Raw genomic sequence first — 17,833 nt, forward strand, 5'->3', positions numbered from 1 at the left:
CGCCAGTAATCAGGAAATGAATTTCAGCAGGCGGTACAATAAATTTGTGATAGAAATATGCGCAATCAAAGACTGTGAATTGGTGGGGGTGGATTAATAACCTACTGCCTAATTTGTTGTATCAATTGTATTACTGTCTCAATAATTGTATAACTGTCTCATTTTCGATACAGAATTAATTTTTTTTGAATAAAATGTGATAGGTCAGTTTAATTTGAGTTGAACAATTTGAAATTTTTCAAAAAAAATTCTCGCCAAAAAATGAAGAAAATGAAAATTTTACGTAGAACATACCTACTTACAATTTCTAATCTCCTTTTTTGGTATCTAATTCGAATACAAAACGATGTGCATCTCCGATTGTTTCACTATGTAGATATAGAAACATCCTAAACTGACTACGAATTTGTAGTATAGTTTGCCTAGTCGTTGAATGAAAGGCATTCATTGTTTCTACTTTGAAACCGGCTGTAGAGTATGTAAGTACATACGTGTAGGTACTAATGTGCTCGAGTTGGTGTTAAAATGTGGTGCAATGAATCTTTTCAATTTTCAAGGTGATGTTTGCGTAATTTTTCTACATACTTTCATATGAAGCCTTGGGGCAATGAAAGCATGCTACGTATGTACGTACAATACAGGCATCTGAAGTATTTTTTAATAGCCTCAGACTACGAACAAATTAATGACAAAGGCTTATTTATATCAAAGATGAAAAATATTTATTCGATTCGATGTGAAATTATTATCAACTAAATGCAACATTTTTTACAACACAAATAAATAAATAGGTAAATAAATAAATTACAAATCATAAATAAAATTTTCAATAAATAAATTATTTCACAAAACATTTTGAAAAAAGTGAACCCAGACAGGTAATTTGGTTTTTTGCTGTATCAGAGCTATTGAAAGTATCTTCCCATTAGTAAAACGAATGCTAATGCGATAACTGATAAATTCCGATTAATAATAGATGTTGGGAATGCACCACTATCTGCCATACTCCTATAACAAAATTAAAATTTTGAATTACTGGAAGTCGATTTCGATTCAATATTACCCTAATGTAGGTAGGTAACTATATTTTTTTTATTCATCTCCAATGTTTTAATCGTTGTTTTCAATTTCACAATATGAATATGTATTGAAAACGTGATCACATTTTTAAGCCTGTATTATTTTTATTCGTTTTCGCGAATAACGAAATTTTTGCTGCGACGTAGGCATACCTACCATAATAATATTCCCATATAAAGAAAACCATAATTTTAATAAAAAGTCATTTCACCTCAGCTGGTTCCATCAATGAATGCATTCGAATTGATTTGCAACCACATCACTAAGCAGAAGAGAAAACACATGTAGGTAAATCATAAAATTTGAAATCAATGGACCTTTTTTTTCAGAAAAGAGATGAAATGATGAAATGAGAATTGAATTTTTGAGCAAATGAAATGTAATTCATGCATTAAAAAAAAAAAATTGCGAATAAATAAGATGAAGTAGATAGGTACAAAACAAAGTCATGAGTATAGGTATAAATTAAAGACGAATAAATTAAAATTCAAACAAAACATAATATTGGCAGTTGACGAGTAAAATTAGCAAAATTATATTTACAGTGTGCCGATAACTCCGCAAGCCAGACGACCGCCAGCATGTCCAGTAGTTAAACTGTCAGTTTCACCTCCACGTCCTAGATCATCTCTATCAGCGTGAACTACAACAGCACGTCCCAAAATGTTTCTTTTGGTATTGATCAACGAAATACGTTCATCGGTGTAGTTGAAAACGGCGACTCCTAGATCGTTAGCTTCGATGTTACCCAAATCACCGACGTGTCTTTCTTTATCTGAAGGGGAACCGTGGTTTTTCTGAAAAAAAAATTGAAATAAAGTAATAAATAAGGTAAATTGAACTGAACTAATTTGCTATGATGACAATTTAGAGTGTACCCATTCTACCTTATTTAAGTATACTGGATGAAAATATTTTTTCCAATTTTTTTCGCTCCCACCTCCTGAAGTGATCCCTCAGGTGAGAAAATCACGTCATGAAATTTTCAGTCAATTGGTGAAAAATAAATGCTTACTTACTGTCGACAAGCCTCCCAATTTTACATATTAATCATGCAAATAAAATCGAAACAGGAGTAACGACCCTATATTTTTACCCCCCTAAGGACATATCTTGAAATTTCTTTTGACCTAATGAAGCTAAAGAAAAACTGAAAAGCGCATTGAAATCAGCGAACATTCGTTGACAAGATTCAGTGTTTGCCAAAAGTTAATTTCATTAGGTTCGCCAAAAAAAAATATTTTTTGCAAAAAAACGAGTTCGCAATTGTTTTACCCCCGTTCGCTATTTCGTTTACCGCCATTCGCTATTTTTTTTTTACCCCTCAATTTTTGCTGTGTTTTCAATTTTGTACAAGTAACAACATAATTCAACGTTTCCTAACAAATTATTAATTAACCACGCCAAAAAGTGCCCTTTTCGTTATCATCTGTGTATTCATTGCTTGAAAACATAATTGAAAAAAAAAACTGAGAATTTATAAAGATTATTTGAGCAAATTTTCAACAAAAAAATTCAATACACGTATTTTTGGACTTTAAAATTCCTGGGCCACCAGATGAACGCATTGTTTTTCACAAGAAATTATTTTTTGCGGATATAGGTGGTGAAAAATTGCTGTGAAAGTTCCTGCTCCAATTTTCTGTTTTCATGTTACTGCTATACCTACCTACTTATAAGGTCTTCTATTGATGTAATCAACTGTAGCAAGTGTTTTTCGGACAATATTATTTACAGAAGTTCAGAACCGTACATTTAAATACTTCCCCAAAAATGAATAAAATTTATATCACGCCTTTAAACGGTCGTCAGAGAGCAAAAATTCTGAAAATTGAGGGGGGTAAAAAAATTAGAGAATAAAAATTAATATGGATTTTCTATTTTTTTACCCGGTAAAAAAAATAGAAAACTGGGCTTGAATCGTTCCTATTTTTTTACCCCCTCTAAAAAATTTTAGAAAACAAAATCGACCAAAACTCACATCACATTTTTCAAAGTCTCCTGAACCATGAACATTGAATGGAAAAGGCAGCTTTTCAAGGGCACTGTGTTCCAGAAGAAGCACAAAACATGTTAATATGGTTTTCGAATCGATTCATGACTTTGGTGGCTTATTTTTCAGAAAATTCTTGGGGGGTAAAAAAAACTGGGCCGTTACCCCTATCTATAGATCAAGGGTTTTAGAATATTGTGAACGTGCTGCTGAACTCGTACACCAATTTCAACCCCCCCCCTCCCCATTTACACCCATGAAGTCAATTTTCATGAATTTTTCGCATTTCTGGTATTTTTGAAAATTCAACAGAATTTTGCTCAAATTCAGTATTTAGACGTGAAGGACGAAGGTGTTCGAGTGGGGATGACCTTGTCCAAAATTCAGGGAACTGGGTGGCTGCCTTTTCAGCGTTACGGTTATCAAGCCTTGCTTAGTTTCAACTTCTGCATAAAATGAGAAAAAAATTTGCTATTTTATCAAAATTGTCATAAAGGCTCATTTACTTAATGCTGAAAGTTGTCATTTTTTCCGCAAAAGTATCAATTCTCCCCCCCCCCCTCCTTCTTAAATTGCCAAACAGCTTATTGTTTTTTTTGCCAGAAATTGCCAAAAATTCTCTCTTCTTCGAAAATAGCCGAAAATGTTCGCTTTCTACCAAAATGGCTAAAAAGTGTAGTTTTTTGGAAAATGATTCAAAAGTTATCCAGAAATCTCCCTTTCTGACTGAAAATTAGATATTTGCGCGATCAAAAGCTGTAAATTAGTGAGGTGGATTAATAACTTACTGCCTGATTTGAAATTGAATGCGCGTACGAATTTCATACCGTCATTCAGTATCTTCACTTCGGAATTAATTTTTTTTTTCGAGAAAAGGTGATAACTCGAGTTTAATTATTTTTTCAAGAATTGTACAAAAGTCTAGCTTTATTGCTAAAAATTATAAAAAATTCTCGTTTTCAGAAATGTCGTTTTTTTGCAAAAGATGCAAAAATTGTCTAAAAGTCTTGCTTTTTTGACAGAAATTGCAAAAATGATCATCTGTATGCCAATAATTTTACCTATGTAAAGTTCGTGCTGTTTGCCTAAGTTGTCAAAGTGTTGCTTCTAGACAAAAATTTTTGTTTTTTAGCAAAATTTGAACGAAGTCTCATTTTTTTTGTTCATGAATTACCCAAAAGTACCTATTGTTTTTTGGCCAGAAATTGTTAAAACGTATCGTTTTTTTGTCACGCCGGGTCAACTTTTTTCTTAAAGGGGGAGTCCTAAGGAACATTTCTAGCCCTTGACTCAAAAAAAAAGTGGCCCTACTTACAAAATGGCGGCCATTTTGATTGACAGGTCAGCCGAAATCGCAGATTTTGCGTTCCAACATAGGACTTGCACAAAATTTTTCAAACCGTACAATGGTAGATCGAAAGATGAAGCAACAATTTATCACCTGTCAAAATTTCAATTGCTCAAATGCGTTTTTCGATTTTTGGTGAATTTTTGAAAATCAAATTTAGGCCAAAAATGAGGGAAAAAATCAAAATGTTATCAAATTGACCAAGAAAGCTGAAATTTGGGGTACACCCTATTATCTACATGCCAAATCGATTGAAAACTGTTTCAAACCGTTTTGAGCAGTTCTGGAGCCTCCAGAGCAGATTTTTCAAACTCGAAATTCCCACAAAATTTTATCAAATGGAGTTGGATAGCCGAAATTTACTCTGCAAACTAATTTCAATGCGCTACGAAGTCAACTGCAGGGAGATTTCAAGTCGTTTTAGAGTATCCAGCAATTTTTTGAGCAGTTCTGGAGCCTCCAGCAGATTTTTAGAACTCGAAATTCCCACAAAATTTCACCAAAATGGAGTTGGAAAGCTGACATTTATCCTGCAAACTAATTTCAATGCGCTACGAAGCATTGCAGGTGCATTTCAAGTCGTCTTGGAGCCTCCAGCAACTTTTCGAGCTTCAAAATCATTTGAAACCACCATGTAGTCGACTTCATATCGTATTGAAATTAGTTTGCGAAGTAAATTTTAGCTTGCCAACTCCATTTGTGAAAATGTTGCGGGAATTTCAAGTTTCAAAAATCTACTGGAGGCTCCAGTAATTTTCAAAAAGTCGGTGGAAGCTCCAAAATGATTTGAACCCACCAGAAGTCGTCTTCAGAGGGTGTTAAAATTGGAGTGTAGAGTAAATTTCAGCTTTCCATCTCCATATTTGATGAAATTTTGTGAAAATTTAAAGTTTCAAAAATCTGATGGAGGCTCCAGGAATTTTCAAAAAAAAACGCCGGAGGCTCCAAAATGACTTGAAATTCACCTGCAGTACTTTGTAGCGCATTGAAATTAGTTTGCTGAATAAATTTCAGCTATCCAACTGCATTTTGGTGAAATTTTGTGAGAATTTCGAGTTTCAAAAATCTGCTGGAGGCTCCAGAACTTCTCAAAACAGTTTGAAACAGTTTCCAATTGATTTGGCATGTCAAAAATAGGATATATCCCAAATTTCAGCTTTCTTGGTCAATTTGGTAAAATTTTGATTTTTTCCCTCATTTTTGGCCTAAATTTGATTTTCAAATATTCACCAAAAATTGAAATTTCCTGTTGTTTTAAGTCAATTTTATCTACATCAACTAATGTTTTATTCACGTTTTTTTGTCTTTTTAGTATTACTTTTTTTTTTTGGACAAAAAAAAACTTGAGGACGAACCCAGAAAAATTGACATATTTAGTTCAAGTGCCCCCCTCCATTTCTAAGAATAATTGGATGCTGAAACAAGTTCTATTATCGAGATTTTTTCTGTCATTCGAAAGGGTTCTACGCAGAAATGGAAATTTTTCAAAAGATTTGTACAATCATCACTTTAAATTTTTTTTCAGTCATTTTTGGGGGTTTTATGTACAAGTCGATCAACATTTTTTGTGACACCTGGGAAGGTTTTTTTTTTGAAAAGGGGGTTATTTAGAAGAACTCATACATACAGAAATCAAAAATTTCAAAAAATTTCTTCAAAGATCAATAATTTTTAGTGTTTTTAAAAATTTTTCCAACTGCGAGGGGTCTCATGTGGTCTTATTAAAAGGGTTATGTTGAAGAATCCAGACGCTAAAATGAGAAATTTTATTTAAAATTTTATTGCGATTTTGATCAATTACCTTTTTTTTTTTCAATTCCCAAATTTGGGATGCTTTATCTTAATAAAAGACCAGTACAGCTTGAAGGATGGGGAAAGTTTTCTCTCAAAGAAAATATTATTTAGAAAAATTTCAACGCCGAGACGAAAAATTTTCTGGATAAATTACATTTTAAAATTTTTTCACGTTTTTCAAAAATAGAAAAATTGGAAAATCCAAACCTTACAAAATAAGGTAAGTACATTGTAAACAGCATTTATCTATCTTATTGATAAAGATTATAGAAGTGTTAGGTTATCAGCTTTATTTTCATCTGCTACATTATTCCAATACGTACTGATGAAAAAAAAAATCAGCACAATCCCCCACCTGCCCAATGCCCATTCATCTGGTTATTTTTCTTTCGATCGTTATATAAGATGCAGATAAGAAAAAAACCCAGGTAACTTTTCTTAGAGCGAAACATCGCCATTGGCGAATTGAGGTCAAACTTCAGACAACATACGTTTACGTACACAGACGACTAGTTTCATCATAATAAATAAAATTTCAAAAAATAGTGTAAATGAAGATTTAAATGCACGATAATATCCTAGAGGGAGATCTGTAACGTCGTCGTTATAAAAACTGGTTTCATTAAATATTGATTTTTCTTTCTCGCAATCTTTATAATCGGAAGATGCATAATCCGCGTATATGCAAAAATTATCGAAGAAAATGAAAAATAATCATGGGAATTCCTATGTTAGGAAGTACTTGCGTTTATTTTTCAAAAAAATCCTTGTTACCGTTGACAGTTCTATAGGCGCTTTTTAAACCCAAGACCCTGAATGGTAGATAATTGAAGTACTTATTCGCGGTTCATTCTACCTTCAGGATGATTGAACAAGCTATAAGCATACAAGGTGAGTGTACCGACAATATTGATAGGTACAGGTAGGTCATAGGTACATATTAAAGGTACACTATATGTACATATATCTCATACGTACTTTGTCGGGATTGAAGTGGCCTCCTGTTGAAACGCAGCCATTACTTAGATCACCTTTTTCATGAATATGAAATCCGTGATGTCCTTTACTAAGACCAGCAATGGTTCCGCTAATCAATACTCCGCTTCTGGTTTGAGTAAAAGTAATGTTTCCTTTGATACCGTCACTTCCAACGCTTCTCACCACAGCTATGGCTTTTCTTTCTTGCTGCAAAGAAAGCACATACATAGGTAAATGAAATTAGGCGTGTTTATCAATGAAAATGAATGAAACCGGTTCTGGTTTAATTAGAAATTCGACAATTCAATGATAGATTGTATGTAGTATTCGTCGAAGCAGCGAATTTTATCGCACGAAATGTGCTCAGATTCCTCCCAGCTAAGTCCACCTAAATTACCTTGACATATTTGTGTATTTAATATTCAGTTTTCGTGTTTTGCACACGGAACCATTTAGTATATTATCTCTATTATGGAGGTATTATATGTAGATTAGGTGTACCTATAGATCGGTATTTTTAAACGCTTCGGATTAGAAAATTGCAATCTTAATTTATTGAAATTGTCTTGAAAGCTAATGAATATAAATAAAATTAAAATTATAGTCAGATAAATAGTGTTAAGTACCTGAGCTGTCACTGTGATGAATACCAATGCACATGAAAACAATACCGACGAAATATACATGATGAATCTATAAAAAAAAAATGATGGATTAACTCGATAAAAGCGCAGTGTGTTGTTAATAAATATAGGTATAAAGTTTTTAATTTAACTCGATGACAAATTATTCATCGTCATTTACTTACGTATACGTAAACGTAATTTAAACTAAGAAGGTATCTATTAATTTAACAACGTAGGTAGATTAAAAAAATTAATCGGTAACTTTTTTGGGCACCAATGTTTTATTTAATCGTTACGTTCAAAACAATCCAATCGTCCGTAAACGAGGGTAATGAATACCTAAATAACTGAAAATTACGTAATAAAATTTGCATTAGTGTGTACGTATGTGTCACTTTTGTTTTCATGATGAAAGAGTAGGTGAGTATAGTTGTTTCTACGAAAATGATTTATTCGTCGAAGAAATTGAATTTTAAAAAAACACTAACAAGGGGCCTTATCGAGGATGGTTGGCTCAAATTTGAACGGGACCGAGATTTTTGGAAAGAACGTCGTCTGAAACCACTATAATCGAAATTTCAGCTGCCCAAGTTGACTATTCGATTTTTGGCGAATTTTTGCAATTTCAAAATTTCCTTGGTTAGGCGATTTATGGTTTTTTTTTTTTTTGGAAAAAAATCAAGATTTGTTCATTAAAAATGATGAAAAATATCCCTGAAACTTACTGTGACCCCCCCCCCCCCTTCATCTGAATCTCACACTTTCACCCTTTCGAGCGATTTTGGAGCCTCCATTGGGATTTTCGATCGCTCCAGAATTTCAATTCGTTGAAAAAGTCGAGTATAACCTACAGCTCAATTTTGAGATCACCTTGCTGATTTCCTCGCCTTGTGGAGGAATTCCAAAATGCTGAAGAAATCGAAACTCGAGCTGGAGACTCCAGAATGACTCGAAATTATGACATTATTCTAATTCGAGCGGTTGGTTTTAGGCAAAAAACAGCGATTTGTGTGCATTTCAAAAATTTTCTTGCAATCAGGAAACTTTTGATTTTCATACTTTTTTCTTTAAGAGACCTTGATCTATGATCTTCAATAAATCACTTGAGACGCCTGAAAATTCACCCAAATTTGGATAAAGTCATTAACAGGTCGAGTATAAACCAAAACTCGGTCTATTAGCTTCCCAAAGTTAATTTCTATGCCTTCTGGAGAAATTTCAAAAGTGTGGAGGAATCGAAAATCACACTGGTGGCCCCAGAATGACTCGAAACATGTGAAATTTGGATTGAGAGGTGGGGGGGGGTGATATCACTTTCAAAATAATTTTTCATAATTTTTACTGATTATTTTTCATTCTTTTGAAAAAACCCAGTTCACCGTTTAGTCAATTTTGGGTTTTCCAAAATTCGCCAAAAAAAGGAAAAATCAACTTGGGGAGCTGAAATTTCGCTTATGGGGACTTTTGATCATGCTCTATCTAAGAATCGCGGTTCCGTTCAAATTAAGGGACCAGAACTCTAGTTAATGTTTGATTATTGATTTCGAAGTGCGAATTTTAGGCGATTTATACTTTTTTTGAAGGGGAAGAAATTGGTAAAATGAACATTTGTTCGTTAAAAATGATGAAAAGTAGCTCAGATACTGGTATTGAGCCCCTCCCCCCCTTATCCGAATCTCACACTTTTACATTTTCGAGCAACTTTTGGAGTCTAAAGCGTGATTTTCGATTACTCCAGAATTTTAATTCGTTGAACGAGTCGAGTATCGGCTACAGCTCGATTTTTAGTTCCCCATTTTGATTTCTACACCTTGTGGAGAAATTTCAAAATGCTGGAGAAATCCAAAATTCGACTGAAGGCTCCAGAATGACTCGAAATTGTGAAATTTGAATTCGAGCGGGGTTGGTTTTAGGCTAGAAACGGCGATTCGTGTGCATTTCAAAAATTTTCTTGCAATCAGATAATTTTTGATTTTTATACTTTTTCTCTCAATCGATCCTCTTCAATACCGACTCGAGCCGCCTGAAAATTCACCCAAATGTGGATAAAATCATTAACAGGTCGAGTATAAGTCAAAACTCGATTTATATAGCTACTCGAGTCAATTCCCTAAGCCTTCTGGAGAAATTTAAAAACTGTGAAGGAATCGAAAATCACACATGGTGGCTCCAGAATGACTTGAAACATATGAAATTTGGTTTGAGGAGGGGGTGGGGGTGATATCACTATCAAAATAATTTTTCATAATTTTTTTGAAAAACGCCAAAACTGTTCAGTCAATTTTGAGTTGTCCAAAATTCGCCAAAAAAGAAAAAAAACAACTTGGGCAGCTGAAACTTCGGTGGGGGGGGGGGGGGGTTAGATCACGCTCTATCCAAGAATCTCGGTTCCGTTCAAATTAAGGGACCAGAACTCTAGTTATGGAAGTACGCCATGTTTGATTATTGATTATTCGATGTGTGAGTTTTAGGCGATTTATAGTTTTTGAAGAAGAAGAAAAAAAAATTGGTAAAATAAACATTTGTTCATTTAAAATGATGAAAAGTAGTCCTGAAACTGGTATTGAGCCCCTCCCCCCTTATCCGAATCTCACACTTTTACATTTTCGAGCAACTTTGGAGTCTATAACGCAGTTATCGATTACTCCAGAATTTTAATTCGTTGAACGAGTCGAGTATAGGCTACAACTCGATTTTTAGTTCCCCATTTTGATTTCTACACCTTGTGGAGAAATTTCAAAATGCTGGAGAAATCCAAAATTCGACTGAAGGCTCCAGAATGACTCGAAATTGTGAAATTAGAATTCGAGCGGTTGGTTTTAGGCTAGAAACGGCGATTCGTATGCATTTCAGAAATTTTCTTGCAATCAGGAAATTTTTGATTTTTATACTTTTTTCTTTAAATATTTTTCTTCAATGCGACTTGAGCCGCCTGAAAATTCACCCAAATGTGGATAAAATCATTATCAGGTCGTGTATAAGTCAAAACTCGATTTATAGCTACTCGAGTCAATTCCTAAGCCTTCTGGAGAAATTTCAGAATTGTGGTGGAATCGAAAATCACACTGGTGGTTCCAAAATGACTCGAAGCATGTGAAATTTGGTTGGGGGGGGGGGGGCGATATCAGTTTCAAAATGACTTTCCATCATTTTTACTGATCATTTTTCATTTTTTTTAAACCATAAACTGTTCAGTCAATTTTGGGTTTTCATAAATTCGCCAAAAAAAAGAGGAAAAATCAACTTGGAGAGCTGAAATTTCGCTTATGGGGGCTTTAGATCATGCTCTATCTGAGAATCGCGATTCCGTTCAAATTAAGGGACCAGAACTATAGTTATGAAAATACGCCATGTTTGATTATCGATTTCGAAGTGTGAGTTTTAGGCGATTTATGCTTTTTTTGAAAAAAAAAAACAAAAAACAAAATAAACATTTGCTCATTGAAAATGATGGAAAGTAGCTCTGAAACTGCTATTGAGCCCCCCCCCCCCCTCATCCGAATCTCACACCAACAACAACAACAACAACACTTTTACATTTTCGCGCAATTTTAGAGTCTACAGCGAGATTTTCGATCGCTCCAGAATTTTAATTCGTTGAACGAGTCGAGTATAGGCTACAAATCGATTTTTAGCTCCTCATGTTGATTTCTACGCCTTGTGGAGAAATTTAAAAATCGCTCTGGGGGTTCCAGAATGACTCGAAATTGTGAAATTCGAATTCGAGCGGTTGATTGTAGGCTATAGAAACGACGATTTGTGTGCATTTCAAAAATTTTCTTGCAATCTGGGAACTGTTGATTTTTATGCTTTTTACCTTTTAAAATTCTTCTTTAAAATACCTTGCTCAAATGTGGTCATGGAAGTTATTAACAGGTTGAGTATAAGCCCAATTTCGGTTTATGGATACCCAAGTCAATTTTCTACCCCTTCTGGAGAAATTTCAAAACTGTGGAGGTGTCGAAAATCACACTAATGGTTCTAGAATGACTCGAAACATGTAAAATTTGGATGGAGGCGATATCAGTTTCAAAATTATTTTTCATCATTAAAAATGATAAAATTGAATTTTTTTTTGAAAAACCCATAAACTAGGTATTATTTAGTCAATATTTTGGATTTTCAAAAATTCGTCAAAAAATGGAAAAATCAGCTTGGGCTGCTAATACTTCGGCTATGGGAGTTTCAGATCATGCTCTTTCCCAAAATCGTTCAAATTAAGGGACCAGAACATTGGTTATAGAAATACGCCATTTTTGATTATAGATTTCGAAGTTTTCACTGTGATGTGTTCTTCATTTCAGTTTTGCATACAAGTATCATGAAAAAAAAAATCGAGAAAATAGTGAAGAAACATTATCTTTTGTATGTATTTATGAGGTTTTGAAAACAAAGAGGTAAATTAACGATACGTTTTATCAAAAAATTGAGTCCTTTGGAAACTTGAAATTACTGTGTACTAAGAAATAATGGGGTATTTCCATAGATACCGTACCTATCTGACGTTATAGTGCCCTAGTTCAAATCGTACACCAACACCTCGAGAGGTTCCCTTGTACAAAGATCGTGTCCGCTGGCAAAAATCAAGGTTTTCCGGTTTTGAATTATGATGGTAACACGATACACTACGAGTATGATGAATCTACTTCAGTGATCTATTTCGAAAACATAACAAGGTTGGCCAAATTTTTCGTCAGACGATGAAGCCGAAACATCTAGATACGTATAAGGTTATTCTTTTCGTGACCAAAAGCAAATGCGTGGGTTACAATGTTACATAATTCAAAATTAGCAACTAGGTGATAAGGTTCTTGGTTAGCAAAATATTCTCGTAACTCGAAATGAATTGCATGAGGAAAAAAATCATCGTAAAGGAAGCCTCTAAGTAATAAGGTACGGCTGAGCAAAAATAAAATGTGAAAATCCTTGTAACCGAAAAATAAAACAATTAAGGTAAATTTTCTATGAAGACTTATGCAAATGAGTTATGTGTAAACAAACAATGACCAGCTTAGGTATCTAAAAAAAAGAATGGAAGAATTATTTATATCGATCAAAAAATGTTAAGAGGATTTTTTTTTATTCGTTTCTCTGCCCCAATGTGCAAAAACGTCGACACAATGTGTCTGCTGTGTCCGCGGATTTGTGGCTGTTTGTGTCTGTTTTTTTCCGGTTTTTCAGACACAATGTGTCTGTTTTTTGCATATCTCCTATTACAAATGTGTAGGCAATTCTCACAATCAATAGCCCAACAAAAGAAAAAAAGATTCTTTTGTGTGGAACTACCAACAATAACAATAAGACGAATTCCATCCTAAAACCTAACCTGTACTGTAGACTGTTTAGGGTAGTTGCTCATACGTACCTTGATTATATATGGATACATATAGTGACAGAACCGGTTTCCTCTCTACTTTCTCTTGGATGTTTAGTTTGGTTGCTGATGGTCTCCTCCTACCCCGCATAAAGGGATGTTTCAAAACTTCATTTACAGGAGTACACCACTAGTGAAGGTTTAGAAATAGGTATTAAATTATGCATATTCGCCTATTGAGCCTCCTTAAGGAGATAATTTTTTTAGATCAATTTTGAAATAATTTATCCCTCAAAAATATGCATCTGTAGGAAATAATTTTTCAAATTTTTTGAGGTGTGTTAAGCAGTGTGTGATACTTTCAAATGGGTGAAATAATTTTTAAATAAGAAATCGTGTTATTTGAGGAACATTTCCAGCAAAACTGTAGGTAGGTCTAGGTACCTCCTTTCTTTTCATACTAACACTACCTATAAATATTATTTTTCTATCCCAAAGTAAGTAATAGGCCTAGGTATATTTTGTAATCTATGAAAAATGAGTAAAGTACATTTTTTTTCCAAAAGTGCTTCGCATTTAAAAAAATGATAGATACATAATTGCATATCTACGCAGATATCCAAACGAATAATAATAAAAAAATACAAATCATTAAGGGTTTGTGGGAATCAAATTTTTGGGAGTTTTTTTTTCGAGTCAAAAAATAATGTTTTCCAAATTTTTGTAATCAACTTTTTAATGGAGAGCCTAAATTAAATTGTTAACCAAGTCCGAAAAAAATGTAAAAAATGGGTGACACTAGTACTTAAAAATTGAAGTTGCAAACATTCAAACAACCCCCACAAAAAATATGATGGAGCTTTGAAATTTGCGTTATCTGTACCTAATGGCTAATATGTACCTACATATCAGACTCCTAAAAGCTATTTCATTTTACTGTGATAACGAAAATGATGTGCAACTCAACATACATTTGAGATAGGCAACCATTCCATCAGCAGGCGGTCACATTGTGAACGTCTTACCGGTTTTACAGTCACATAGTGTCTGGTTTTCACTACACAATGCGTATTGTTTTGAAAACAGACACAAAATGTCCGTTTTACTGGATTTGTGTACTGTTGTGTCCAATTTTTACGGACACGCTTGCACATCGGGGCACTGTTTTGAGCGTTCATTAAATGAACAATAGAACCCCTAAAAAAAGTTACTTACTAATTTTCCATTTAATATTATGATATTTATATCACGTGGGATTTACATTTGTGGTCTTTACCTATACCTACCTTAAATTCGATAGCTTATTTTACATACTCGTAATTAACCAATGAATTGAATCAAAAAATTAAATACCTGCACAATTTCTTCACGCAAAATAAATTTTAAAAAGAATTATACACGTCGGATTCAACAGCGCTCACGAAATAAACTAATCTAACACAACACCAGTTTAGCGCGAGTATAGTTCGTAATATTTCAGTGGAGGAAATCTTCCGCCGTTTAGAAGTAGGAATGAAGGCCGGCGTTCATTCAATGCAAACTTGTATGATCTCGCTGTACGTCTTGCATCCTACGTTCCTACACTACAATTAATTCATTACTCATGCTTCTTCAAAGTTCAGACAATTTCGTTGGGAGGAGGGAAGTGTCAAATTTTCAGGCAATTTTTTTTTTTTGCAAATGTGCCATAATCTGGTTTAATATAGGTACACTACAACACTTACATACGTATTTGTTTCCATATTTAGATAGGTAAGGTATAACCACTTCATTGCATTCGAACTAAGTGTAGTATATACGTATTACAGCAGGCAAAAGTGAACTATTTTTGTCCGCCTGTTTCGCCATTATTGAAGGCGATTGGAAGGAGGGTGCAATGAGCCCACTTGTGACGGGCTCGAGGAAATTTTTGAGGCTATGAGAAATGGCGCCTTTAAAAAAATGTAAATTTGCAATAAAAATGTACGTACTTCCCAATGGCAGTTTGATAAGAGACGGATTCGAGGTTGTAACATTCAAATTTGAAATTAGTTTTTTGTTTTGGGATTTTGGGTGTGTCATTTAGAAAGGGGTATTTGTTTGGTTTGTATACTTGGAATCATATGTGATACATCGATTGGTACAATGGCGTAGCCAAAGCATATCTGGAGGGGGGGGGGTTGGTTTTTTGAGAAAGAAAAGTCCATCTTATGATGTTAGGAAGAGGAAAAAAAATTAGCCCCAGCGTAGCGAAGGCAAAAGCTTTTAGAAATTGCTATTTTAATATGTGAAAGGACAATGTTTTTTTTATAAGAGGATGTTGATTGTTTTGGCTTCAAAATTTCAGAATTTGAATGATTTCTTTAGAAATTTCAAGTCTGAAATAGGAAAGCAAAAATGCCCAAACAAAGTGAGGGCAAAAGTTCACGAAATTTCGTGTATCGAGAAGTGAAAAAACATTTTTTTCGATCTGAGGAGTTTTATTTTTGGATTTGCATGCACATTTTTTTTGAGTTTGAATATAGATTTTCAGAAACTTTGATTTTGAAAAAGAGAAATCAGTGGGCCTGAGCGAAGCGAGGGCCGAAGTTTTTGAAAATTAATCAAAATCCATGTATGTAGTTACCCAGTAAATTATGGATTTTTTTTTATTTTTACAAGAAGTCAATTTTGTAATTCCATTCGACATTTTTAAGAGTAAGGTACCTCTGCCTTGAACAGGTGCAGAAATTTAGAAATAGAAAAGCTGTACTTAGCTTGAGCAAAGCGAAGGCAAAATATTTCAAAAATGTGCTATCAAGTTTCAAAAAAGTCGGCATATACTTAAGTCTCTTCGTAGACCGAACATTTTCAAGATTCATCAATAACGTTAAGCAGGGATGTTAACCAGTTTTTAACCTTGACCTTAATTCGGGAAATAACCGTAAAAAATGGTAAAAAATCACATAACCTCAACATATGAGTAACCTTAACCTTTACTCGAAAATTTTCTTCACCTTCTGGTTTTCGTAGAGCAGTGTTAGTAGTGTTTTGTTCTTGTTTAAAATTTTATTCATTTTCACAAATTTTAACAGTTCTGACTTTTGAGAAAAGATTTGATCAATTTTATTTGAATTTTGTAACTTTGAAGTAATCATTGGCGATTTTCACACCATTTTGATGTTTTTTTGTACATTTTGTGCAGTTTTGCAATATTTTTAGATTAATTTGCAATGATTATCAATGATCTGGTTTTTTTTTTAATGTTTCGAGATGTTTTACATATCAGATTTTGGTTGTTTTAATTTCATTTCAAGGATATTTTGAGCAATTTTTCAAAATTTTTCTCAATTTTGTCAATTACTTGGCAAGAAAACAGATTTTTTCACATTTTTATCCATAAAGTGAGATGATTTTGCAGCTTTATGGCAATAAATCTAGACTTTTTTGGAAATTTTGACATTAAAGTTAGAATGTTTAGTGATTACTGGCAGAAAAGCGAGATTTCAACAATTTATGAATTTAAGCATAACACAGAGCTAATTTGAAAATTTTTTATATTTTTTGGGGAAAATTGAAACCTTGTGTAAAAGAGCAACATTTTTGACTTGAATTTTTAGCAAAAAAGTGTGACATAGTGTAGATGGCCCGCATCGGCTTAGGTGATTCCTATGATAGGTATCAGCTATAGGGATGCAAATTATACCTACTTATTATATTATATGGAAACGTGTTAACTATTTAGTGAGTTAGAAATGTACAAATACTCTGTATTCGTGCAGATGACGTCACAGGTGGTCAACCCTTCTCATTTAGTTGAGTTCTTTATTAGACAAGGATTGATAGCCCCCGCAACATTTATGGCTTGAGATAGGAAAATAAGATCATTATTTATCAAAATTTATTATAAAGAATGCTCGCTTTTTGGCAGGTTGCGGAATCCCTTTGAAATATACCGATGCTGCGAGCATTTCTTACCCCTTTTTACCATGTGATCAGGGGGAGGATCCTATTTCACCCTCTTTTCTATAAATTGAATCGTTTTAGCGCCAAAACCAATTGGTTCCTGAACCTGCAGTAAATAGGTAGGTACCTCGTCGTGAACGTCTGTATCGGTGTGATTTTATCATATAATTTCTTACCCCAGCTAGTAGAAATTATTCACAGTAGTGATGATGAAAATCATGGTCTACCCTTTTAGTTTATGCCACTCCGGTCAGTGGTTAATTCATTGTTAATTTGGTCATGGATCCGATGATCATTAATTTGTATCTTTTTGGCAATGTACACTGAACCAGTTAGGTACACATTGTGCAAAGAATTAAAGTGCACCTCTTTTAGTTAAGTTCCATCGATGCCTTTGGTATTAGTAAGGCCCTAGATAGAGATGGAAAATGTATATAGTTTGGTAAGTAAGTTTGAAATAACTTACTCATATCTAATTAATTTAACACTATCGATTAATTAGAGTAGATGGGCATTGGGCAAGTATACCACAGCACAGGGCGTGTGGGTACTTGGTCAATTAATTTATTAAAAAATCTTTCAAATGGAGTTAGGCAAAATTACATCTTGTCATCTTTGGCTTATTTTATTTTATCCATCTAAGTTATATGTGTTATCGATAATTTAGATATATACAAGTGTTACTTTATGGTACTTTGATGTAAAAATGTTCTATCTCTGCCTTAAAATGGCTCTTAGGCAACCATTAATGTTTGTTAAAAGATTAGATGCTGTCT

At 33.8% G+C, this 17,833-nt stretch overlaps 1 protein-coding gene across 4 annotated transcripts; it reads right to left on the minus strand.

Annotated features, from left to right (window-relative positions):
* Positions 1-696: 696 nt before the first annotated feature.
* LOC135835262 (superoxide dismutase [Cu-Zn]-like) lies at positions 697-14,725 on the minus strand. 4 transcript variants are annotated; one of them, XR_010556851.1, is made up of 6 exons: positions 14,487-14,724; positions 7,820-7,886; positions 7,194-7,400; positions 1,624-1,877; positions 1,237-1,342; positions 697-1,008 (listed from the first exon to the last, which is right to left on the minus strand). XR_010556851.1 is itself a non-coding variant. In XM_065349441.1 (6 exons), exons 2-5 carry the CDS (start codon positions 7,877-7,879, stop codon positions 1,306-1,308), a joined length of 558 nt encoding a protein of 185 aa, XP_065205513.1. In that variant the 5' UTR covers positions 7,880-7,886; positions 14,487-14,724; the 3' UTR covers positions 697-1,008; positions 1,292-1,305. The 4 variants fall into 4 exon arrangements, 3 of the variants coding, with proteins under 3 accessions (XP_065205513.1, XP_065205511.1, XP_065205512.1); XM_065349441.1 differs by having other exon boundaries at positions 1,292-1,342; XM_065349439.1 differs by lacking the exon at positions 1,237-1,342 and having other exon boundaries at positions 14,487-14,725.
* Positions 14,726-17,833: the final 3,108 nt, after the last annotated feature.

Source organism: Planococcus citri, chromosome 2, assembly GCF_950023065.1.
Source record: "Planococcus citri chromosome 2, ihPlaCitr1.1, whole genome shotgun sequence".
NCBI classification, from domain to species: Eukaryota; Metazoa; Arthropoda; class Insecta; order Hemiptera; family Pseudococcidae; genus Planococcus; species Planococcus citri.